Source organism: Podarcis vaucheri (genome assembly GCF_965113315.1).
Source record: "Podarcis vaucheri genome assembly, chromosome: 6".
Classification (NCBI taxonomy): domain Eukaryota; kingdom Metazoa; phylum Chordata; class Lepidosauria; order Squamata; family Lacertidae; genus Podarcis; species Podarcis vaucheri.
Genome location: NC_138764.1, coordinates 106,084,737 through 106,111,028, shown reverse-complemented (window position 1 = coordinate 106,111,028; position 26,292 = coordinate 106,084,737). Strand labels below are relative to the sequence as shown.

The 26,292-nt window shown below is 51.4% G+C and overlaps 1 protein-coding gene across 1 annotated transcript in view; it reads left to right on the top strand.

The window, feature by feature from the left end:
• CTNNBL1 (catenin beta like 1) overlaps positions 1-26,292 on the top strand; it is a 98,603-nt gene that overhangs the window by 44,454 nt on the left and 27,857 nt on the right. Inside the window, exon 11 of the mRNA XM_082226117.1 lies at positions 16,816-16,997. Within this exon, the coding sequence (XP_082082243.1) occupies positions 16,816-16,997 (182 nt within the window). The remainder of the gene's footprint in view (positions 1-16,815; positions 16,998-26,292) is intronic.

Below are 26,292 nucleotides of genomic sequence, written 5' to 3'. Positions count from 1 at the left end.
TGTATGGCACCCTGAGATGTTGATGGTGGTCACTGAAGGCTGCAGGCCCATTTGGAGACGCCTCCCTCTGCCGCCAGCTCCAGCTCTCCCAGAGATGTTTTCATATACAGCAGCAAAGGCATCTGTGCAGACGGCTTGTGCTTTGGGGCGGGGGGCGTGTGTGTACTGGACTGAAGGCACCCCACATGGGCCTGTATTCGGAGCCTTACGGTGTCTGTGAGGGAGGTGGGTCTGAATGGCAGCCCACTTCCTCTCGGCGTACACAAGACACGCACTTCTCACGTTAGACTTCTTTGTCTTTTGCATGTCCAAAATTCACAGCTGGAATCAAAGTGCTGCCAACCAGGCTTTGTGCTGGAGGCTTTTGCTGGCCGCTCAATCATTGTTTCTTGCCAGTCCCACGAGTGGCTATGGACAGACATTCTGTGGAGGTAGATAAAAAGCTCTGCCTCCCTTTTCCTCCCCGCTCCCCCCTTCTGTTAACCCTGCTAAGAGTGAGCTTTTTTAATGAAACAGCTTCTGGACCCTCCTCCCATTTTTTTGTTCCCCCTTGCGTGCCCAAGTCCCAGCCTCGATTCCTTCCTTGCCCCCTCTGGCTTCCAGCTCTCCTTGCCCATCCCCAAACCGCGCCCTGCCCAGGGCTTCTTGCCTGCCCGCTTGCTCTCTCGTTCGCTTTCCCTGGGTGGGCTGAGCGGCGCAGAGAGGCGGCTGGCAAGTGCTGGCTGGCAAGAAATGATCTATTCCTGCAGACTAAGGCTGGTAATGTGCAACGGCAGCAGCAGCAGGGAACTGAATAAATAACCAGGAACGTGGATTATTATTCAGACCGGAGTGCTGAGTTTTCTTAAGGCTAATTAAAGCAAAGCTGCAAAGCTCTGAAACCCTGAACAAGAGGGAGGCTTCTCTCCTCTCTCTCTCTCTCTCTCTCTCTCTCTCTCTCTCTCTCTCTCCCCCCCCCCGCCACCTCCTGGATTTCCCGTCCTTTTCTCCTCTGAACGCTAAGCTTGCACGGCTAGCCTTGCAGAACTAATCACCTGGAGTCCTTGAGCCATATGGGTGGGACCTTGCATTTTAATTTTTAATTTTTTTTAATGGCTTCCCTTCCTTTTTGGCTGGAGTGGGGAGGGGGCTGCGCTGTTCACCACCCTTCTCTTCTCTGGTACTAGCTGGCAAATAACAACAAGGAGAAAATGTCTCCCTGGACGCAGCTGCATTTAAAAGGAGCTCTGAAGGGCAAAGCGTAAATAAACCAGCAGCCCCATCTGTTGCTGCTGCTGCTGCTGCTGCTGTAACACCTCTACCTCCACCATAGAATGGAGTGGGACGTCTTTTTCCCTGATAGGGATGGCTTAGGCATGGCTGTGGCAGTGTGTGTGTGTGTGTCATGCATAACCCAGAATGTGCAGCCATTTCCCATTGCTGTATTCGTGAGTCTTCAGATGGCACAGCGTCGAGGCCTCCAAATACTAAAGGCCAGGGCACAGCCAACATGGTGCCTCCATATGCTATAGATTGCAGCTGCATCATACTTGGCCATTGGTTGGGACTGACTGCAGTTGTAGCCCACAGAATCTGGACCAAATTATTGCAGTGTGGCGTACTTGGGGTTGCCCTTGAAGACGACTCTTGAAACTTCCAGCTGGTCCAAGATGCAGCGGTCCGATTGCTGACTGGGTTGCCTTCAGAACCCCTGCATTTCCTGTTCTAAGACAGTGACATTGGCTGCCAGTTCTTGCCCCGTTCAATTCAAGGCACTCACTCTAGTGTTCAAAGCCCTAAAGGGCTAGGCCCCAGGGACCCTAGAGACTGCCTCCTTCCCTGCAAACCCTCTGGGGTTTTGAGATCAGCAGGGAGAGCCCCATTGTTAGTTCCAGCTCCCTCAGAAGTTTGGGGAGGAGTTAGTCTTGGAGAGGCATTCTCTGCAGCAGTCCCTAAGTTGTGGCGTTCCCTTTCCACAGAGGTGCATCTGGCTTCTTCACCCTACAGCTTTTGGTGACTGCTGAAAGTGCACCTCTACCCCTACCTTGGATACCTGAGATACGTGTTTTCAGGACCTACCCTTTTCCTGTAATCTGTTTCATTTTAAATCTGAATTTTAAATGGTTGTGACCTGTCCTGGACCTGGTGATGAAGGGCAGATCATCATCATCATCATGGTATAACTTGACCCAACCTCACCTCCTCCTCAAACTCCACTAGCTTCAATGAGAGACTTTGCCACTGGCTAGAGGTGAACCTGGTGCAGCAAGTTGTGAGAATCTGGACTCTAAATCTTCCATGTTCTAGAGGGGAAGGAATTAAATTCCAGCATATATCCTTCCCTTCATGCCGGAGGAATGGTCCATAGGTTAGTGGTGAAATGCATGCTTTGCACACAGAAGGGCTCAGGTTAAATCGCTGGAGTCTCCAGCGGAAAGCATCTTTGGCCGCTGGTCATGGGCAGAAACCATTTCTAGATGGCCTAGGAGAGCTCCTCTCGCTTGGAGAAGACAGCTTGATGAATCATAGAATCCTAGAGTTGGAAGAGACCACAAGGGCCATCGAGTCCAACCCCCTGCCAAGCAGGAAACACCATCAGAGCACTCCTGACATATGGTTGTCAAGCCTCTGCTTAAAGACCTCCAAAGTAGGAGACTCCACCACACTCCTTGGCAGCAAATTCCACTGTCAAACAGCTCTTACTGTCAGGAAGTTCTTCCTAATGTTTAGGTGGAATCTTCTTTCTTGTAGTTTGGATCCATTGCTCCGTGTCCGCTTCTCCGGAGCAGCAGAAAACAACCTTTCTCCCTCCTCTATATGACTTCCTTTTATATATTTGAACATGGCTATCATATCACCCCTTAACCTCCTCTTCTCCAGGCTAAACATGCCCAGCTCCCTTAGCCGTTCCTCATAAGGCATCGTTTCCAGGCCTTTGACCATTTTGGTTGCCCTCCTCTGGACACGTTCCAGTTTGTTCCAGTTTGAGTCTGACTCTGCACAAGAACATAAGAGCCCTGCTGGACCAGGCTGGGGCATCCTGTGCCCACAGTGGCTAATTCACAGGCAGGATTTGGGCACAAGGACACCCCCCTCAAAGTGGTTTCCAGCAACTGGTATTGCTGGAATACCAGTTTCACTGGTTTTACTAACATCTAGAGTGCACTGAGGTTGCTTGTTTCAGTGGCAAGAAAGCAATGTTTTCTGGCGTGAATGTGGATCCTGTGAACTGAAGGGGGCCGGGGCAGTTAGGAGTGCCTGATCCGTATGGAGATGGGGCACGTTCTCTCTGTGAAGGGCAAGGGGAGGCCGCTGGAAGGAGCCGCATCATTTTTGGTCCAGATGTGAAGAGTCTGCATGGGTGGGATTCCTGTTTGCTTATTCAGCAAGGGACGTGGGGAGGGCCTTTGCCCTCGGACCACCTTCCTGTGAATTGGATGCGCCCCACGCGAGGAGGAGGAGAGAAGGCCAGACCAGGGAGGAGGCGAGATTGCTTGCTTGCATGTGTGCACTCCGTTCCATCAGTGGGGAGCGTATTTGCCTTGGCTGCAAATGAGCAAATGCAGTTTGCAAGTTGGTGGCCTCCAACTGGAGGTTTAGAAATGTCACATCCAATTAAGGTCTCTCCCCAAGCACAATTCAATTTCTTTCTCCAGATTGGGAGCTGCCTGAGGCTTCCAGGAGAGAAAGTGAGGTGTCCTTCTGAGGCTTGCAGAGAGAGAGAGAGAGAGAGAGAATCGCATTGTCAAGTGCCTTGGGAGCATTGGCACGAGACTTATTACACCCCTTCTTGTGTGGAGGAGAAACCCTCCTTCTCTCAAGCAGCTGCCTGGGAAGGCCTCACCCTGTATTTATAGCAAGCAGGGAGTGAGCTTGTCTTGACTTTTAAGTGCCAGGAAGCACATAGGGGAAATGGAGACATGTGGGGGGGGGGGAAGGTTCGTAAAGCTTTTATCGGCGGGGTGGGGTGGGGTGGGGAAGGATCTCTTGCAAAGCCATTTGTGGTCGCTTCCCTTGACCACCTTTGCTGGCTGCAAGAGGGTTGTGGGCCCAGTCAGGAATAACGCATGAAAGTCAGGAGTGCGTTTGCATGCAGAACGCACTGCAGCAGCCCCTGCAAAAATATTTCATTACGTCTCTTGTTTTCATGTCACATCAGCTCCTTGGAAACCCGAAAATTAATGTGTATCTACTGAAATTTCCTTTCAGCACAGCCTCACGCTGTGTTTATCTAGCAGAATCAGAGCCTCGCGCCACTGTTTCCTAATGCGCACCCTTCTGCAAACATCCTGCGATAGCAGTCCTTTGGTGAAGTGACTTTGGCTTCCCCCTGCTTTGGGGGAGTTTCTTGGGGCCTTTTGTCTTCCTTCCTGACAGGGACAAGGAAGGGAGTTGCCTGATGGGCAGGGATTGGCAGCAGTGCTTCTGAAGACCAGTTGCTGGAGGCCACAGGAGGGGAGAGGGCTGCTCTTGTGGTGGAATCCTGCCTGTGGGTTTCCCATAATGGGCATCTGGTTGGCCACTTGGAAGCTGGATGGCAGAGGCCACTGGCTTGACTTAGTAAGCTCTTCATATGTTCTTGGTCATTTGGCATCAGCGTCCTGTGGATGCTTCTGAAGTCATTCTTCCATAGATTGCCAGGATTTCAAGGTACCTGGGGAAGGAAGGAGGGGTTGGACCCAGCAGCTGCCGTTCTCACCTCTCTAATTTTGGAGGTTAGACTGCCACACAGGGGCTGCCCTTGACTCCTAACAGCTTCAGAGCATGTAGCATACAGTCCGCCAAGAGTGGTTTTTCTGGATGCTTTTTGAAGTGCTCTTTGGACGGCCTCCTTCCTGGAACCCTCCGCCACCATCGCCATCCCTGTGGCTGTCCTCTTCTCCATCTTGGAGGCTGATCCACCTTCACTCTCCTGTCTTCTTGCACAACTTGTGACTCGCCAAGCCAAAGGCAGCCCACTAGCTGTGCTTGGTGACCTGCTGGGTGCTTAATATATCACCACCCCCATTTCTTTCAGTTTTGGGCATGTAGCAAAGCCAGGAGGTTTTCTGAGCCTTCACATGAGTTGTGCTTGGCCTGGTGGGCTTCCAGTGCCAGGAAGTTGTCAGTGCAATGAGTTTGTTCCTGGTCTTTTTAAGGCCCAGGTCAGTCACTCGTTTGGTGAGGCTCCCAGGCTGTGGTGTCTGAATTAGTTCTCACCCAAGAGAGATTTCAATAAGCCTAAGATGAGACTAAGATAAACTGCTTGCCCTCTAGTAGAATAAATATTTCAAATAAAATCAACCTGAGACAGTCCAGTCAAACAGCTATTGATCTCTACAAGCCTGAACTTAAACCCAATGAATATTCCAGAGATCAGCTCCCTGCAACCTGCCTAAATGCTGATCAATATGCAATTACTTCCCCCGAAAAAGGAGTCTTGAAGTTCTCCAGCCAAAACCTGAACTTTATTTTTTAGCCTTTTATTATTGCTGCTTGCAAGGTGAAGGAGAGCTGGAAGTGGCAAGGGCAGGAGAGGGAGGAGGAGGTGAGTGGATTACTTTCCACAGCAGGCTCCTTCCTGCAAACGTTCTGTGCTGCCCTGCTGAGCACTCAAAAGGGTAGCCTGTGAAATGGGTTCATCTTACAGTGACGTTCTATCCAAGCATCAACTCACTTGGCCTGCTCCACCGTACAAGGTTCAGATTTCTTGGGTAGCTTTCTTTATCGCTTTACATTGTGCTCCCCTTTGAGACATCTTGTGAAAAGGGCTGTAGAAATTTTCTCAGTAGATGAATCAGGGCAGGCTTCTAGTAAAGCAGCTGGCAATATGGTTGCACATTTAAGTTGCAATAATTTACCTCTCGGTTTACCTCTTGGTGTTAAGATCTCAGAAGTGGCTTCACCTACATCGGAGAATTTTTGTCGGGATAAAATGGAGGCATGTAGTGTGAGGTGTGTGTGCTGCCTTGAGCTCCTTCTCTAGGGTGCAATTGTGGTTGGTTACTTGGATGGATGGCCGTCTGCCCGGGATTCTTTAGCTGTGATTTCTGTGTTGCAGGGGGGTTGGACTAGATGACCCTTGGGTCCCTTCCAACTCTACAGTCATATGATTCCGCAGACCTGCAATCTAACACATACTCTTTGTGCCATCATATTTTGCATTTCCCAGCCCCTCTTTTGCATCATTTGCATCCCTGCCTGTGAAACACGCGGCAGAAAGGCACTCTGGGCATGGGCAAGTTGGACAGCGCATTATGGAAAGGCAGTGGTGGTGGAATTAATCCTAAAGACACTGCTCTTTGCCGCTGCCATGTGTGCAATCTTAATCCTGCTCCTCTTCCTCCTTATGCCTTCTTGGCTTCCCTCGAGGCTTCCCTACACAGCACAGGGCAAACAGGATGTCTTACGTCTGCCTCTGCCTTTGGTAACGCAGCCCTGTGTTCTGGGATCAAGGAGGCAAGGAACTGACCCTCCTTGGCTGGGCCCAGCGTGAGGCTGTGCTGGCCTGTTTAGCGTCGTGTTGGAAGGAGTTGGCTTTGACTTACAAGAAGCTGCCAAGATTTGTTCATCCTCTTTCTTCCCTTCCTCTCATCTGCTCATGTTCCAATTCAAGCATCTTGGTGGCTGTTCTTCTCTTTTGGTTTTGCTTTAGGATTTTTGTTTCTCCAAATCGGACGCCCGCCCCCGAACAAATTGGGAGTTATGCTTTGCTGAATGGAGCTGTGTCGGCAATCAAACGCCCGCTTCCTTGCATTCTCTTTGTTGGCATGAATTTCAAACATACGTCCGCAGTGGCATTTTGCAGCAGCATTTTGCGAAGTGCCTGTTTCATTCCCTGCTGCTGGCAACAGCCATGGAAAAAGGCAGAAAATCCTGGCTGATTTGCTTACTGGTGTTCTGCATTCACAGGCCAAAGTGAGGGCTGAGTTCCAGCTTTGCTCTTGAACACAGGGAAGAAAAACACACATACACCTAAAATAATTAAGTTGGTTGCTGGTAAACTATTGTGGATTGCTGGGTTCTGTGGGTGTGAGAGGATGGCATCCTATAAAGGGCCACTTCACATATTGCATGCTTTAAGCGTACGTTTGAAACGAAAATGCAAAACGGAACTGAGCAGGTGTAAGAGCCTGAACGCGGCTTCTTCCTTTCCTCTATTCCCCATTTCTGCTTCCTTGCACACACATGTAGCTGCCATACAAGAAATATGAAACATTATTAGCGGATCAATATGGCTATGAGTAGGGAGTGCTTCCCCCCCTTGACATATCCATTGCGCCTCATCCCTCTTGCTAGTTACAGCTGTAAGAGGGGAGACCCAGTCCCCGTGTACGAAAGGTCAATAAAACAACAAGAACACCTTGTGCGAAATAAATTTGCACTCTTGTTTCAAGTTTGAGAATTAGACTGTAATCGTAGCTGACTTCCATCCTCCCCCGTACTGGGGATACAGCTTACAGGAATCTCTCTTGGCTTCAGAAAGGGAGGTTGTGTGCAGTTGACAATCCAGGTTCTCTCGAAAGGTTAGCGTAGCCTTCCCTGACCTTGTGCCTTCCAGATTCCGGCTAGGGCTGATGGAAGTTGTAGTCCAAGCCATCTGGATCGGGTAGCAGGTTGAGGAAAGCTGGAGTAGTGTACGAAATCGAGCTTTGGAATTGAAAGGGTTCCAACTCAGGCACTGAGATGGTTGGGGGCTGTTCTGGTTTTCCATATACACAGTTGTACTTGGAACTGGGAGACATGGGTCACATCTCCATCATGTGGTTGTTGTGCAGGCTTGGTCTAGTCACTCTCTCAGCTTCTGTTTCCACATCTGTGAAATGGGTAGAGCATTGATCCGCCCTATGGTTGCAAGCACAATGAAGACTGTAAAGCACTAAGTAATAATAATAATTTATTATTTATACCCCGCCCATCTGGCTGGGTTTCTCCAGCCACTCTGGGCGGCTTCCAACAGAATATTAAAATACAGTGGTCTGTTAAACATTAAAAGCTTCCTTAAACGGGGCTGCACTCAGATGTCTTCTTAAAGTCTGGTAGTTGTTGTTCTCTTTGACATCTGGTGGGAGGCGTTCCACAGGGCAGGTGCCACTACCGAGAAGGCCCTCTGCCTGGTTCCCTGTAGCTTTGCTTCTCGCAATGAGGGAACCGCCAGAAGGCCCTCGGAGCTGGACCTCAGTGTCCAGGCAGAACGATGGGGGTGGAGACGCTCCTTCAGGTCTACTGGACCGAGACTGTTTAGGGCTTTAAAGGTCAGCACCAACACTTTGAATTGTGCTCAGAAACGTACTGGGAGCCAGTGTAGGTCTTTCAAGACCAGTGTTACGTGGTCTCGGTGGCCGCTCCCAGTCACCAGTCTAGCTGCCGCATTCTGGATTAGTTGTAGTTTTCGGGTCACCTTCAAAGGTAGCCCCACATAGAGCGCATTGCAATAGTCCAAGCGAGAGATAACCAGAGCATGCACCACTCTGGCCAGACAGTCTGCGGGCAGGTAGGGTCTCATCCTGCGTACCCGATGGAGCTGGTAAACAGCTGCCCTGGACGCAGAATTGACCTGCGCCTCCATGAATAGCTGTGAGTCCAGAATGACTCCCAGGCTGCGCACCTGGTCCTACAGGGGCACAGTTACCCCATTCAGGACCAGGGAGTCCCCCACACCTGCCTGCCTCCTGTCCGCCCAAAACAGTACTTCTGTCTTGTCAGGGTTCAATCTCAATCTGTTAGCCGCTATCCATCCTCCAAATTGAAAGTGCCAAATGATGATCAGTAGCGTTTTTAAACAGAGGTTGGGTGGCCACCTGTCAGGGATTCTTCGGCTGCAATTCCTGCATTGCAGGGGGTTGAACTTGCTTGCTCTTGGACAAAAATACCGAAATGGTGACAAAACTGATTATTAAGATAGAACCAGTGACAAAGGAAACAGAAGCGGTGGAGGTCTTGATGCAAGGGCTGGAGGAACTTTTTTAGAAAATTGGAAATTGTGATTGATATGAAGAAATACCAGGAGACACTAAGGGCATATATGGATGGCATGGGAGGTGGGCAGGAAATATTTGGGAATGCCTTGGTGGCTGAAATGAGGCAGAAATTACAGCCTCTGAGACTCAGAGGAGACTGTGAGGAAGGTGAGCAGGATTTTAAATTAGACTTAACTGATAGTCGCCTTCCAGTGAAATTTAAATATGCCAAAGTTAGGAAAAAGATTGGGAAACAGTTATTATATATGTGCAAAATAAATTAATTGATACACTGGCAGGCTCAGATTACACACTTGCAATCAGCAAAGTTTGGATAAAATTAGAAGAAGAAGAATTGACGAAGTACAGTGCTACCTTGGGTTACATACGCTTCAGGTTACATACGCTTCAGGTTACAGACTCCGCTAACCCAGAAATAATACCTCGGGTTAAGAACTTTGCTTCAGGATGAGAACAGAAATCGTGCTCCGGCGGCGCAGCAGCAGCAGGAGGCCCCATTAGCTAAAGAGGTGCTTCAGGTTAAGAACAGTTTCAGGTTAAGAATGGATCTCCAGAACGAATTAAGTACTTAACCTGAGGTACCACTGTATGCGTTAGGAAATGCAGAAGAATTTTGTTAGAATCAGAAGAAGAACTGATGAAGTATGTGTATGAAAATGCAGAATTTTGTTAATATAAGTGTCAGAGCTGCTACCAGGTCCCAGCTCACATAGGACCACGCCACACAGCGTCCACTTTAAAAGAGTCTTTATTGAGTTACAGGTTTCATTTCCGAACTGCAGCGTGCAGCTCTACACCTTCTGCTCTAGGTCGGCGAAGACCCGTCTGAGTCCCCGCCTCTTGCACACCAGCTTAATACCCTAGCCTTGCTCCACCTCCTTCGCCTCTCCCTACGTCTCTGGGTCCTTCTGCCCCCCTGGGCCTCCTCCCTTCTACTCTCCTCTGACGCTGACCCCCCTGATCCTTCTGCCTCCTTGCGGCGGGCTTTAGGACCTGGCTCACTCTCCGGGCTGCTTACTGCTCCAGCTTCCGCTGCATTTGAACTTGGCGCGCGCGCCCAACTCTCTACTTTCCTCTTAACCGTTGCCTCGCTCTCTGAGGAGGGCGTGACCACCCCTGACTCGTGCCCTCCCTCCTGCTGACAGCCTCCGGAACCCGATGCCTGGCTACCTTCCTCCCTGCTGCTCTCAGTCTTGAGCGTGGGTCCCGACTTCCAGCTGCTGCCGCCCTCAGTTATGAGCGTGGGTCCCGACTTCCAGCTGCTGCTCTCTGAATCTCCTCTGTTCCCTTCCTCCTGGGGTGTCCCCCCGGATCCCCCCCTTGCTCTGCTCACTGGGGCTCCCTTTTGGGAGTCCTCTGACTCACTGCTTAGGCTTGGAGATCTCGGGTCGTCATCATCACTCATTCTCCCTTCGGCTTCCTCCCCCTCGCTCTCTGTTTCCACCCTTCTCTGCGTCTCTGCTTCTGAACCCCTGACATCCATCCCCCCCTCGAAGCCCCCCCTTCCCCCCTCCCCGCTGTCAGGTGTGGGTGCTGGGCGCTCCATCATCATGGGAGGGAATGCTGGATACAGGTCACTCCCCGTGGGTGGCCGCCAACTGAAGACCTCCGAGTCTTCCCCCTCGCGGTCGTCGACGTTGACTTGTTGCTCTTCCATCTCTGTACCGCCGTGCTCGAACCCGAGGTCCTCCCCGAACACGTCCATGTCAGTCTCTGCGTCGGTCGCTCGACCTGGCATCTCCAGCCACTTCCTGCGCCATCGCTCCTCTGGTCGATCGTCCCACCAATACGAGTTGCCTGATGCCGAACCTGCCGGTGAACCTTCTGGGGAACGGGTGCTCCGTGCGGGTTCCCCTTCTGAGTCGAATCCATGGAACGTGCTGGAAGAAAGTGTGGGTGTGAACAACCAGTCGTCGAAGAAGCTCGCTGGCATGGGTTTGTGTGGGAAGAGGGCATGAAACTCGTCCTTGAGCAGGGGTTCCTCCAAAGCGTAGTCTGGTACCCAGCTATTGGCGCTGGCCCGGGAGCCCTCTCTGGCTAAGAGGTATTCGACTCCCTCTTCCCCCCATCTGGAGTCCAAAATCTCCGTGACCTCGTTGATGTGGTCCTGGTGCTTCACCTCCCGCGTCTCCGTCCGTTCCCGGAGCGGACTTGGCGCCGTCCCTGGCTCCTGGAACCTGTGAGGTGCCTTGTAGGGAGTGAGCACCGACCTGTGGAACACCGGATGCATTCTGGAACCCTCCGGCAGCGCCAGTCGGAAGGCTACCGGGTTGATCTGCGCTTCGACTTGGTACGGACCGATCTGCTTGTGCCCCAACTTCTTCTTGGCAAGCGACCTGGTCGGCACTGCGTGGGCTGCCAACCAGACCCAGTCTCCCACTTGGATCACTTCGCCAACCCGCCTGTGCTTGTCAGCTTGCACCTTGTAGGCGTGCTTAGCTAGCTCCAGCTGCCGTCTGAGTTGATCGTGGACCGCCTGCAGCTCTGACGCGAACGCGTCCGCCGTCTGTGGTTCTCCTTCCCCCACTCTCTCCAGTCCCGGGAAGGTTCTGGGATTCCTCCCATTGTTGGCAAAGAACGGCGTCACTCCTGTGGACACGTGCTTCGTGTTGTTGTAAGCGAACTCGGCTAGCGGCAGGTAATCCACCCACGTCGCAGGCTGTTGATTGGCATAGCATCTCAGGTACTGCTGCATGATGGCATTGACCCTCTCTGCTTGCCCGTTGGTCTGCGGGTGTCTTGCTGATGCCAGATTGACCTTGACATTTAGAAAACCCATCAGCTTCTGCCAGAAAGACGAGATGAACTGGCGTCCGCGGTCGGACAGGATAGACCGTGGCAGGCCATGCACTTTGAACACGTGATCTATGAACAGTTTGGCGGTTTGTTCCGCCGTGGCCACCTTCGCACACGGAATGAAATGTGCCATCTTGGTGAACAAGTCCACCACCACTAGCACAGCTGTCTTGCCTCTCGAGTTGGGTAAATCCGTCACAAAGTCCAGGGCCACCCTCTCCCACGGTTCAAACGGTGTTTGCAGCGGTTCTAACAGTCCCGCCGGTGGTCTGTGTACCGGCTTGGCCCTCTGGCAGGTGTCGCACCTCGCGACGTAGTCCGCGACCTCTCCTCTCAGCCTGGGCCACCAGAAGTCTCTCGCGACTAATTCCATCGTTTTCTCTGTGCCAAAGTGACCGGCCGTGGGTGCGTCGTGCAACTGTTGCAGTACCTTGGCGCGAAGGTCGTCTCCTGGTACATAGACAGCCCCTTTGCGTAGGAGCAAGCCGTCCCGCACCTGGAACTCGTCCGTGGTAGCCGTGCCTCTGAGCAGTTCCGCCATCTTGTCTTGCGCGAATGAGTCGTCCCGCAATGCACGTCGCACCGCATCCAGGTCTACTGTAGCTGAGGCACACGCCCACGCCGTCGGTGCGAAGATGTGCATGGCCGCCGCTGGCGTCACCTCTTCTAGGTATTGCGGTTTTCGGGACAGTGCATCCGCCATGATGTTGGTGTCGCCTGGGACGTACTCTATTCGGAAATTGAAGTCAGCAAAGAACTCCGCCCAACGTATCTGCCTCTGGTTCAGGAACTGAGCCGTGCGCCAGTGCTCCAGATTCTTGTGGTCCGTGCAGACCTGCACCGTGTGCTTGGCGCCGATTAGGAAGTGCCTCCACGCCTTGAAAGCTGCATGAATGGCCAGCAACTCCCTGTCCCAGATGGTGTAGTTCTGCTCCGACTTGCTGAGCTTTCTGGAGTAGAACGCTCCCGGCCGCCACACCCCCTGCGGGTCTCGCTGCAGCAGGACAGCTCCCACGGCTCTGTCTGACGCGTCTGTCTCTACCCTCAACGGTTTACTGGGGTCGATATGCAGCAGTTGCTTCTCCGATGCGAAGAGATGCTTGAGCGCTTGAAAGGACTGTTCCGCCTGCTCCGTCCAGATGAATTTCTTTTTTTTGGAGCTGAGCGTGTCCGTAATTGCTGCCGTCTGCATCGCGAACCCCTTGATAAACTTGCGATAGAAGTTGGCGAAGCCGACAAACCGCTGGACCTCCTTCCGGTTGCGCGGGCTTTTCCAATCCAATACCGCACGAACCTTGGTGCTGTCCATGGCTATCCCCTTGTCCGACAACTTGTATCCCAGGAAATCCACCTCCGTCGTGTCGAACTGGCACTTCTCCAGCTTGGCGTACAGTCTATGTTGTTGCAACCTGCTGAGCACCTCCCTCACGTCTCGGTCGTGAGCTTGCTGCGAGTCAGAGAAAATCAGGATGTCATCCAGGAAGCAGACGCATGTCTTGTAGAGGAGTCCCTCCAACACGTGATGCATAAAAGCTTGAAAACAGTGAGAGCCATTTTGTAATCCAAAGGGCATAACTCTGTATTCGTAGGTGCCCAGCGGTGTGAACATGGCCGTCTTCCACTCATCGCCCTCCCGCATGCGGATGAGATTGTACGCCCCTCGCAGGTCCAACTTGGTGAACACGCGTCCCTTGCGCACCGTCGCGAGGAGGTCGTCAATCCTGGGCATGGGGTAATCAGACGGTTTGGTCATCTGGTTCAAAAGGCGGTAGTCCACAACTAGTCTTTTTTGGGGCGTGTCTTTCTTTTTCACGAAGAAAACGGGACTGCCCCCCACTGCCTTGGACTCTCTGATGAAGCCACGCTCCAGATTATGCTCGATGAACTGTTTGAGTTCCTGCATTTCATCTTCAGACATGGAGTATAGCCGCCCCTTCGGCAGCGTCGCCCCCGGTAGGAGGTCAATCTTGCAGTCATATGGCCGGTGAGGGGGTAGCTTGTCCGCCTCCTTCTCGCAGAAGACCTCCAAAAAGCTCGCGTATTTGTGGGGGACCGCTTGCAACGTTCCCAACTGCAGTTGTGATTCCTCCTCCTCTCCCTCCCGTCGGGGCAGGATGCAGTGTTCTGCGCAATAAGAGGAGCCGAAGATCAGTTGTCTCTGGTACCAAGCCAGTGTCGGACTGTGCCTGTCCAGCCAACTCATGCCCAACACAATGGGCGTGTCCGACAGTTGGGTGACATTAAAACTGATGACTTCCCTGTGGTTGCCAAGGCGCATCACCATCGGTGGCGTCTGCTTCACCACCTGCCCCCCTAGCAACTCTCTGCCATCCACTGTGACGACTTGCAGGGGCAGAGTGGCAGGCAATAGCTGTATAGCGTGCTGCTCCACAAAGCTCTGCGCTATAAAGTCTGCGTTGCTTCCAGAATCCACAGAAAGCGGCACTTCGATAGTGACGCCGTCGGGTAGCTGGAGAGATGCTGTGAGCTGCACTACTGGTTTGGGTGGGAGGGGATCCGTGGGTTGCAAGATTGCTGGGGACTGCTTCACAGATGCGTCTGGCTGGGCCCCAGTGCCTCCGTCTCCAGCCAGACATTGTCGTTTCCCTGCTGTGGTTCTCCTTGCTGCGTTGCTGCAGTCACCATTGCTGAGGCTGCAGTGTGCTTGTGGAGCCTCCGGGGACACTCCTTCGCCAAATGGCCTGGATCCTCGCAGATGTAACACTTCCTGTTCCCTCTAGGAGGCTTCGCTTTCACTGCTGCCGGTGCTAGGGCTCTGGCTGCTGACTGAGCCCTTGCACCTCCAACCTCCATCGGTTCCCCTCCCCCTCCTGGCGGAGGTGTGGATTGCGCACGCGCTGCTTCCCTCGGAACGAAAGAGAAACTTCTCGCTGCTTCGCGCCCTCCACGTCCTTCATCTCTGCACCATGGACGTTCTTCCAGCCTCACCCCCACAGTCAGCGCCCTTTGGACCACCTCCTGCGTGCTTCGGGGCCTCTCCCCCCTTGCAATTTCATCCTTAACCGCTGAACTTAGACCCTCCCAGAAGAGGTCTCTGACAGGGGGCGAATCCCGATCCCATTCTAAAGCACTGACCAGCGCAAAAAATCGGGCGTGATACTGCCGGACGCTCGCCCTCCCTTGTTTTAGTCCATGAATCTCCCGTCTGGCAAGATCCACATCAATAGTAGACAAAAAACACGCATCCATCGCTTTGATAAAGGCATCTGCATTCTGAAGCGCCGGATCTTTATCCCTCCACAAATTGCGCAGCCAGGCTTTGGCATCCCCATGCAAATGGGACAATATGAACCCCACCTTCTCTTCCTCATCTCTAAAGTCTTTTGCCAGCAGTTGCAGTGCGCACATTACGTCTGCTCTAAAATTAGGGTACTGTTGCAAAGTCCCATCGAAGTGAGCCACAAGCCCTCCTGCTCTCCGTGCCAATCCCACGCCCTCCGGTCTGCGTCCCGGTTGCCCTTGCTTAACAAGCATTTCAAACCTGGCGTGTAGGTCTCTGTAGGCGGCTGTAGTCTCCTCCTCCCGTTTCTTGGAAGCCAATACCTCTGAGGACAACTGGGTCACTGCCTCTTGCAGCGCGGAGATCCTCTGTTCTTCCGTCATCTTGCTAACCTTTGTGAGCTCGCTTACAGACACCCCTCTTCCTCCCCTAGCGGCTTCTGCTCCCGCTGCGAGGTTTCAGGTTTCTGAAGCTTTGATGAGACGGGTCTTACTGTCAGAGCTGCTACCAGGTCCCAGCTCACATAGGACCACGCCACACAGCGTCCACTTTAAAAGAGTCTTTATTGAGTTACAGGTTTCATTTCCGAACTGCAGCGTGCAGCTCTACACCTTCTGCTCTAGGTCGGCGAAGACCCGTCTGAGTCCCCGCCTCTTGCACACCAGCTTAATACCCTAGCCTTGCTCCACCTCCTTCGCCTCTCCCTACGTCTCTGGGTCCTTCTGCCCCCCTGGGCCTCCTCCCTTCTACTCTCCTCTGACGCTGACCCCCCTGATCCTTCTGCCTCCTTGCGGCGGGCTTTAGGACCTGGCTCACTCTCCGGGCTGCTTACTGCTCCAGCTTCCGCTGCATTTGAACTTGGCGCGCGCGCCCAACTCTCTACTTTCCTCTTAACCGTTGCCTCGCTCTCTGAGGAGGGCGTGACCACCCCTGACTCGTGCCCTCCCTCCTGCTGACAGCCTCCGGAACCCGATGCCTGGCTACCTTCCTCCCTGCTGCTCTCAGTCTTGAGCGTGGGTCCCGACTTCCAGCTGCTGCCGCCCTCAGTTATGAGCGTGGGTCCCGACTTCCAGCTGCTGCTCTCTGAATCTCCTCTGTTCCCTTCCTCCTGGGGTGTCCCCCCGGATCCCCCCCTTGCTCTGCTCACTGGGGCTCCCTTTTGGGAGTCCTCTGACTCACTGCTTAGGCTTGGAGATCTCGGGTCGTCATCATCACTCATTCTCCCTTCGGCTTCCTCCCCCTCGCTCTCTGTTTCCACCCTTCTCTGCGTCTCTGCTTCTGAACCCCTGACAATAAGGAACCAGAAGAGAGAATGGAGAGAAGTCATGAGGTCTAAAGAACATCAAAGATAAGGTTTTGAAATGTTTTTGGGTATGGGGGGCATTTTTTGTGGTTAATTGTGGAAATTAACTTGAAAAAAACCAATAAAATTATTTACCCCCCCAAAAAGAGCTTGATTGATCTTGGGGCTCCCTTCCGACTTGCAGATTTCTGATTCTAACTGTGTGAAAGGCTTTTAACTGGATTGGTTTCTTGCCTACTGAGGTGCAAGCAAGTTTCTCATTCATTGGTGCTTACTTATGCGGTGGACCTAAAAGAGCAAGTGTGCCCTTTTGCAGTTGGTGCAAGAGGAAAGGAGGCAGAGAAGTTCACTGTGTCTCAGTGGCCAACCCAAAGTAGAGAGTGCTCCCATCCTCTCTCTTCTGCGGACTAAGACTGAGCTTTGTTGCTTGTTCATTATTGTGTGCAGCCTCATCCTACTGGCGGAGGAAAACCTTCTGTACCTTGTGGCAAAGTGCATTGCCCAGTTCACTGACAAAAGTCCTTCTGCTTCTACAGAGAGAAGAAAATCTCCCGGAGCAGTGCCCTGAAGGTTTTGGACCACGCCATGATTGGGCCCGAGGGAGCAGACAACTGCCACAAGTTTGTTGACATCCTCGGCCTTCGGACCATCTTTCCACTCTTCATGAAGTCCCCCAAGAAAATAAAGAAGGTTGGGACCTCCGAGAAGGAGCACGAAGGTAGGACTTAATCCCACACAGGCTGCCTTGCTGACCATGAACCCTTCGCCAGCCTCATAGTTTGCAGTGCAGCCTCAATAGACTTGCACCGCCAGGAAGCGCTTGTAAGGCTGAGTCGCTTGCCAGCGTCTCCTCCTCTCTGGCTGCTACCAGCATGGCGGTTAATTAGCTCCTGCATATGTGCATGTGAGCCTGCCGTTTGAAGCTGTCTCTTTGATGCCAGGCTCTTTTGAAAAGAGTAATGAGCCAACTGCAAATGTCACCTCCAAAGCCGTGTTTTTTCCTGGCTCCGCGCACTGAAGTGTGACGTGAACATCAGGCGTCGCAGGCACAAACTGCTTTGTGACTCTCCTGTGTTCCCCCTCCACCCCTTTCTCGGTTTCCTTCCACCACCCAGCCGCCCGCTCCCTGGAGGAGATCCAGAATCCTCACCAACCTGATCTGCCGCTGGTCTCGGCGCTGTCGCTGCCGCTACTGCCAAGGGGTGGAGATGCTGGCAGGAAAGGCCGACCCTCCTGTGGCAGGCAGTGGCGAATGAAAATGACTCACCACTGGCTAGTGAGGATTATCTATTAAACACACACACACACACAAACCAGGTAGACAGTATTGTTTGTTGTACTGAAAAAACGAGTCCCGCGAAAACCGCAGCGGAATGCACGTTCCAAATGGAGAGATGGGATGTCTTTTCCCCACCCTCCTTACTTCTCCAGAGCAGAGCATAAGCTGAGAGACGTGTGTTTTTTCTGCCTGCTGGAAAAGGAGAGGGCAGGAGCCTGTGCTGTGCTGTTGGCAAGATTGCACTGGGGGCGAGGGGCGGCGGGTGTGTGTGTGACTGGTTCAGCGAGCAGCTGTTTCCCTGCTGAAAAATGTGCCAGTGGGTGAGCTGGTAACAGAACATTTGCTTTAGAGCACCAGCATTAGGAACGCGATAACGTTATATTAATGAAGGCAATGGGTTGGCAAGACACGTTTTCACAGGGATGTAATAGCTGCCCAGTTGAGCTTCTGCGCCTTGGATTCTCCGCTGGGAACGGGTGCAGAGAGGACTCCAGGCAGAGCACCAGGAGGCTTTGGAAAGCTGCCATCATGGATGGTAGCTTTTGAGGTGGGAAGGGGAGGGAGGCCTGCTTGCCACACAGAGGCAGCCAATTCTGTGTGGCAAAGTGGAGTTTTCACTTCCTTCTGAGATGGGGTGGGATAGAACCACGGGAGGCTTGGCAGGGGTACAGCTTTCCTTGCACCCAGTATGCAGTTCACCACCCTGGTTGGTGAACGAGGGCGTCCAATGGGTGAAAGTTGTTACAGGGGAGAATGGGTTAGTTTTGTTTCCCAGACCCTGCCTGTCTCTTAAGGTTCCCAGGAAATAAGCAGGGCAGGATTCACAGAATCCAGGAGTGGACTTGATAGACTTAAAATAGTGGATTTTTGTGTGTGTGTGTGGGTTCAGTTTTCTTTGTTTTGCATCGCTGGGCAGGTGAGTTGTTGAGATTGTAGCAATTCCAGTTAATAGAGATGTTTAACCGGCCTCCCTAGAGCTTGGCTGGCCATTATACTGATGAAGGAGTGTGTGTCTGTGTACGTGTGTGTTTGTGTGTGGTGCAGCAGTTTCACATCCTTCCCAAGCCACGCTAGACTTCTCCTTGTGCTCAGACAGCCCGGCAGGGCTGTAGGCATAGATGGCTTGAGAGTGTCTCTAGGTCTAGCCGTTTCTGAATCTGAATCCTGTGCCCCACACGAGCCACTGCTGGGCCCTTGTTTTTCCCCTGGGCCCTATATTTACAGCTGGACCATCTTCAACTCAGTTGATGTAAGCAATGGATGCAGAGCTTGCCCCCTGCTTTGTATGCGATCCTGTAGTGTCCACAAACTATTTTTGTCTTTAAAAGTTACAGTGGAACCTCGGGTTACGTACCGTCCTCCTTACAAACGTTTCGGGTAACGAGCTCCGCTAACCCGGAAGTAGATGCTCCTGGTTGTGAACTTTGCCCCAGGATGCGAGTGGAAGTTGCGCGGTGGCAGCAGCAGGAGGCCCCATTATTAGCATAAGCGCACCTCATGTTAAGAACAGTTTTGGGTTAAGAATGGACCTCCGGAACGAATTGAGTTTGTAACCAGAGGTACCACTGTATACAACTAACACTGGATGTTTGGGGGTCAGCCCAGCTTAGTGGTTAAGAAAGAGCAATCTATCAGAATAATGCCCATTTTGGGAAGGCAAAACTCTGAATTCTCTGGAGCTGTTAACCCCGGTTGACCTGGTTTCTCTCCAGTGCTCGGATGTGACCCCCTTGTATACTGTAACAGGGAATAGAACGGCCCTAGTGAAATCTGGGGGGGGGGGGATGAAAAGGAAGGCTAATTGTGCTACAGTACAAGCATATTTACAAGCTCAAACCAGCTGGCCATCAAGCCCAATGTTCTCCTGCCTCCAGCAGATGTCACTCAGAGAGCCCTCCGTGCTGATTAGAGACCTCTGGGCTCAGTTTGTCCCTTGGCGTGTCCATCAACTTAACCGCTTTGGTCTGCTCTCATCTGTCCTCGTCAGAATTACTGTACAGCGCAGCCCACTAAATCTCCCTCCCTCACAGACCCCCATACCCTCCCAGGCAGTATCTTCAAAAGACCAGCTGCAGGATTCTTGCATGCAAGATCTCATGCCACTGTCTCCTCCCAAAGATCCACCAGAACCTTCCTTTTGCATTCTTGACGGTATTTGCTTGCAAAGGCAGATGTCCTGGTTTACCCAGGGATTCCTGCTGGGTTGCATGCTATAATGAACCTCAGTCTCATTGCGCCTAGTAGATGTTCATTGCTGACCTCATGGGTGTCAGGAAACACCCAAATTTCAGAGGACATTACTAAAGAACAGAATGCAGCACCTTTTCCCTCTTCATTGCCTCCTTCCTCCTATGTCGTCTTTCTGTTCTTCTCGTACAGAATTTAAGATCTTAAGTCACCCTGAGTCATGCTCAAACTGTGCTTTTGGCACCACCCTTGTCTGAAAAGTTGGTAAACAGGTGGTTACTGAGAAAAGACATGGTTCAGATGTGGTAAAGGGTACTCAGAGTCAGTACTTGCTCTTATTGTTGAAGCCTTAGTCTTGGAAAGGAATTGGTCTGCGTTGGTGGTCCTTGATGAATGAATGGCAGCTTGATAGGATTTTGTGTCTATAAAATCAGCTAGCAACACCGTCCGCTTGTAAGGCCATTATTATGAAGATTTCTCACCTGCCCTTCACCCTAAGGCCTGAGAGCAGATAGCAGCAATTTTTTAAAAATGCTGTATTAAAAACAGTTCAAAACTAATTACAATCACAAGAATAGGCTGGCTCCTAAAAACACAAATCCTCGGCTGTCGGAGGCCATTGTAAAGAGGTCATCCTCAGCATCCGCCAGGAATTTATATGATGTGGGGAGGGTGCTCTGGTCTTGCAGGTATTTGGAGCCTGAGATGTTTAGGGCTTTAAACCCCAACGTGGGCATCACTCCTTATTGCTGTTCCTCTTGGGAGTTAGCTTTTCCTGCTTAATCAGAGCCTTTGGGATAGTACCTGCGTGCAACACCTAGCTGGACCCTGAGAGGTGCAAAATCCTCCATGTGTTAGGCACCTGTTTGTGTGTATACATGCCACCTACCCTTCTGAGCCAGAAATCTCCAAAGAGGATTTTTTTTCCTGCCAGACTATAAAGCCTTAAACACTCAATGCCATTTAAATTAAAGAATGGCATTAAGCCGTTCACTAACAGGCACTTTGTGTTAAACAAGGATTAAAATGTGTGTCTTGATGGTTTTTGGTGGTGTTTACAAAATCTCACCACTGAGCTTGGATCTTCTTCGCTTCAAAATTCCTCCAGCATCCCTGCCAGCTCTAAGCACCTCTCCCCACCCCTCCACGGGCCCAGTATTCATCCAGCCCCTGTGCCCACATCCTCCACGCTTAGGGACCTGCGTGGTGTGATTCTGCAAAATGCAGAATTTGAAAGCGGACCCAGAAATCGGCACCCAAAAGAAAACTCTGCTTCAGAACAGCCGCTTGATGTTTTTGAAAGCCTGTTCCCAGGAGCTGCGGCAAAGTGCAGGCAGAGAATACCTTGCAGAAATCAGAGCGTGATGGGGAAGAGGGGGCAGGTGAGGCAAGGAAAAGAGAAGAAATGAGGTAGGTCAGCTGAGCAGCAAGATCTGGCATCAGCGGGGGGAGGGATGTCTCTTCCATGCTGCTCAGAGCTATTCCCCCTACCCCTGGACCAGTCGAAGCAGAAACTATTCTTTCAAACGAACAAAAAATATACGCCTGCATTTGCTTCAAGGCATGTGCTTTCTGCAGGTTACAGAAAGCTGGCTTTTCTTGGTGCGTAATTTGAGCGCTGCAAGGGATGTTGACCAGGCCAGGCCCTTAGTCCATCTAAGCCCATTAGTGTCTGTTCTCACCATCAGCAGCTCTCCAGGATCTCAGGCTCAGAGGGGCTTGGCTATCCCTGCTTACTGCAGATGCTTGAGGTTGTGGACTGAAGACAATAAGGCAAGACCTTCAGCCATCGACCTCTGGCCCTTGCATACTTCCTTCAAATACATTTCAACGTCGAGCGAGAACGTAAGAAGTGCCTCCTGGCTCAAGCCAATGGGCCATCTAGTCCAGTATCTTGTTCTCACAGTGGCTGACCAGATGCCTCAATGGGAAACCAGCAAGCAAGAACATCCTGCGGTTTCCATCAACTAGGATTCAGAAGCATTGCAGGCTCCAGCTGGGAAGGCAGAGCAGAGCCATCAGGGTTAAGAACCACCCGTAGCCCTCTCCTCCTCCATTAACTTGTCTCATCCTCTTTTAAAGCCATCTGTAGTTTTATCTATGCAAAGTATGAAGAAGGACCTTCATTTCTCAGTCCTGAATCTTCCAGCATTCAGCTTCTTCAGATGCCCACGAGTTAGGAGAGGGAGAGAAAATATTTTCCCTATCCTGTTTCTCCATGCTATGCAATAATGTCACCTTTCCTCTAAACTGAAAAGTCACAAACATCACAGCCTTTCTCCACCCCCTTGATCATTTTTGTTTCTCTTTTCTGAACCTTTCCTAAACTCTGCCTCTCCTTTCTACTGCTTTCTGCATCTGACTTTGCTTCAGAGATGGCTTCTGGTTCTTTCCCTCCTTTTTAACCTTCTGCTCAGGTTTGGGTCTCGCTTCCTCAAGGGCCGGGATTTGGAGTTTGGGAAGTACCTGAAATGCCAGACCGTAGCAGAAGTGCTTGTGTCTCAAAGAGCATTTCCTCAAGCTTGCCTTGGATAGCAGCGATGCACCTTGAGTCTTGTTCAGGTTCAGTGTCCTGCTGAGCCCAAGCATTGGGGGGAAAGAGCGGCCAATTATTGAAGGTGGCCCACCAGCTCCAGCCTTTTTCAGGGCACCAACTGTCACCTGCATGAGTTGGATTGGAAGCAGGTTGAAGAGCCCATAGTGGAAAGAAATGGATTGTGCAAGGTCGGTGGAAGAAGGGCAGCAGTTCTGGGGTTGAACACTTGCAGAGAATGATGCACTAATGGAGAACAGTGTGCGTGTAAGAGAGAGAGAGAGAGAGAGAGAGAGAGAAGCAGTTGCAATTCTATACCCTGGTGGGATTTCACAAAGTCATCATCAACCATGGTGATTTCCATTAAGCTCTTGGAAACTGTAATATTTGCTGCTGCAAACTTCATAAAAATAGCGCCACTGGGAACTGAAGTCTGGAACTAGCTTTACTTTCTTATTAGCAGTGTTTGTGTTTGTTTCTGAGGTAATAAGTGCAGCACGGAGATCAGACTCTGTCGGTCTCCCTATAGCTTGGTTCAAAGTGTTGCTACCCTAGAGTTGAGTTTTGTTGCCCTTGTTTTTATATATATATTTCTGTGTTGCTATGCAAGCATGATATTAACATCCGCACATTAAAATCAGCATCTGGGAGACCGAGGTTCAAATCCCCACTCACCCACTGGGGTGCCTTGGACCAGTCACTGCCGATCAGCATCACCTACTTCGCAGGACTGTTGTGGGGATTAAGTAAAGAGGGGAACCGCTGTGTGCCATGTTGAGCTAGGGTGGAAAGGTGGGGTGTCAAGGCAATACATAATTCGAGTGTGCAAATGTGTCTGTTTGGGGCAGTTCATGATGTTCTTTCTGTGTGGGTTAGTGCTTTGGGATTTGCATTTGGGTCTGTACAGAGTATTGAACTTCGAAAGTTCATGTCCTTGGGAGAAGGGCTACAAAACACAGTGGGTAGACTCCATTGGGTGTTTGTGTGTACGTGTGGAGAGAGCTAGTTGCAATCCCTGGCCCCTCCAGCTGAAAGGATCCAATTCAGCCAGGACTGAAGAAGACCCTGTAGAACCACTTTCATTTAGAAAAGGCAGGAGAGGAATAGACGGGAAGAATTGTCCGGTTCCTAGAGTAGCTCCTTCATAGAATCATAGAATCATAGAGTTGGAAGAGACCACAAGGGCCATCGAGTCCAACCCCCTGCCAAGCAGGAAACACCATCAGAGCACTCCTGACATATGGTTGTCAAGCCTCTGCTTAAAGACCTCCAAAGTAGGAGACTCCACCACACTCCTTGGCAGCAAATTCCACTGTCGAACAGCTCTTACTGTCAGGAAGTTCTTCCTAATGTTTAGGTGGAATCTTCTTTCTTGTAGTTTGGATCCATTGCTCCGTGTCCGCTTCTCCGGAGCAGCAGAAAACAACCTTTCTCCCTCCTCTATGTGACATCCTTTTATATATTTGAACATGGCTATCATATCACCCCTTAACCTCCTCTTCTCCAGGCTAAACATGCCCAGCTCCCTTAGCCGTTCCTCATAAGGCATCGTTTCCAGGCCTTTGACCATTTTGGTTGCCCTCCTCTGGACACGTTCCAGTTTGTCAGTGTCCTTCTTGAATTGTGGTGCCCAGAACTGGACACAGTACTCCAGGTGTGGTCTGACCAGAGCAGAATACAGTGGCACTATTACTTCCCTTGATCTAGATGCTATACTCCTATTGATGCAGCCCAGAATTGCATTGGCTTTTTTAGCTGCCGCGTCACACTGTTGGCTCATGTCAAGTTTGTGGTCAACCAAGACTCCTAGATCCTTTTCACATGTACTGCTCTCAAGCCAGGTGTCACCCATCTTGTATTTGTGCCTCTCATTTTAGCTTCACCTCCATTGTTTTCTGGGCCTAGGGAGGTGATTATCACCTCTCATGAGCGTCTCTTTCCCCCAAATGAAAAACAATAGCCCCCCCCTTTGCAGAGATGTGAGGTTGCAAACATCCAATTATGCAGTAGCCTTGAGGTCTAAAGGCACAGCCTCATGAAAGGCTAATGCAGAAGCAAACTTGGAACTTCTTTTGTCAGTGGTCTTGAGATCCTGAAACAGCCACTTCTTATCTCTGCTTAGGAAAATAGGTAGCTGCCGTGTTGCAGGTCAGACTATTTCTCCATCCATTCCTGCCTTGTCTACTCTGGCCAGCAGCAGCGGCTCTTGCCGGTGGCCTCTCTGCCTCTCTTTCCCATCACCTGTCATCATCCAATCTTTTTAACTGCAGACACTGCTGGGGAACGAACCTGGAACCTCCTGCATGCAAAGCTCTGTCACTAGGCTGTGGCTCCTCCCTTGCAAAATTCTTGATCTTTGCACTCCACATTCTTATCCTAGGATGAAATGCTTCAGCGCCATCCCCCCACCTCTTTGCCTGCCCTTCCCTTGTGCAGGAGACCTTCCTGGCAGTTGGTGCCTACAGCGGATACCTGGGCGGGGCGGGGCTTGCCTGGGGCGGGAAGGAGGACACGTCCTTGGGCCGAAGCGGCAGCCAGCCAGACGTTTTGCAAGCCCTGCGTGTGGCACGCGTCTCCTTGTCCGCCTTTATGGCCCATTAACTCAGAAGTCTAATTACGCCAGCTGAGATGACAACCTTCCTGAAACGCTTTGCCAGTGAAAAATGTGTTGGTTGCATCTGCTTGTGACGCACACGCTCCCAGGGCAAATTTCCCCAGAAGGGAGGGGGCACCTTAAGCGCTAAGCGGAGGACGATGTCTTACAAAAGCAGGTCTGCTGGCAGCGGCTCACAAGGGGGCGCTTTCCTGGATGTTGCTGCAGATAATTAGCTGTTCCTGTGATGACCCCTTGGTTCTTTCTCTGAGTCAGATCCAATGTGCACAGAGGAGCACACCTGTCCAGCAGGTGGATCAAATCCAAACATGATTTGCCTGTCAAGGTAATAGAACTGTAGAGCTGGAAGGAACCCCAAGGGTCATCTAGTCCAACCCCCGAAACACAGGAACCACCGCAAAAGACTCCGCGACAGATGGCCACCCGACCTCTGTTTAAAAAAACTCATATGAAGAAGAGCTTGCCAACTTCTCCGTTCCACAGTCAAAGGCTCTTACTGTCAGAAAGCTCTCCTTGATGTTTAATTGGAATCTCCTTGAAGCCATTGGTCCAGATGCCACCCTGTGGAGCAACAGAAGACACTCTTGCTCCACAGATGACCCCTGGAGCCCCCAACAACCCTACCATTCTGTGACAGCCCAAGGGCAGAGAGATGGCGTTGCCCTTAAGGGATGGGGCGTCTTTTTCACCTGCCCGGAGTTTTATGAAGGCAATACAGCTCCCACGGCAGATGTCTCCATGGGCAGAGAGGAGCCCCACTTGGAAGGCGGGGTGGCAGTGCCTTTTCCTCCCTATCCTGGAGCTCCCACAAGGGGTGCCCACCCTGGCATCAGACTCGACAAGATGGAACGCAACTGAGCCCTCCTGCACTTCATGTCGGATTATGTGTAGAATAACATTGATCCTCTTAGCCAAAGCTCTTCCCCCAACTGCCGGCATGTATTATTTCATCAAGGTGGCTTGGGCAGCTTTCCTTTTGTTACAGAATTCCATGGGCCCTCATTAAAGTATATTACAGGGGAGAAATTTTAAAGCTGTTTATCTCTGGGAAGTTTATGGTGCGGTATCAATGCCTCACAATGGAACAATTTCTGCGGAACTCTTAATTCTCCTATTTGCCACCATACCACTTAGATTTTTAATACTTTAATGAGAAATACTTTTCTGTAAGTAGCAGTGCATAGTTAAAACTGTGGAACTCCCTCCCACAGGAAGCAGTGAGGGCCACCAACCTAGAAGGCTTTTAAAGAGGATTAGACAAATTCTTGCAGGAGAGGGCTGTTAATGCCTCCTAGCTATAATGGCTATGCTGTGACTCCACTGTCAGAGGCAGTGATGCTAAAACCCTACTTGAGGGTTTCCCATATAGGCATCTGGTTGGCCACTGTGAAAACAGGATC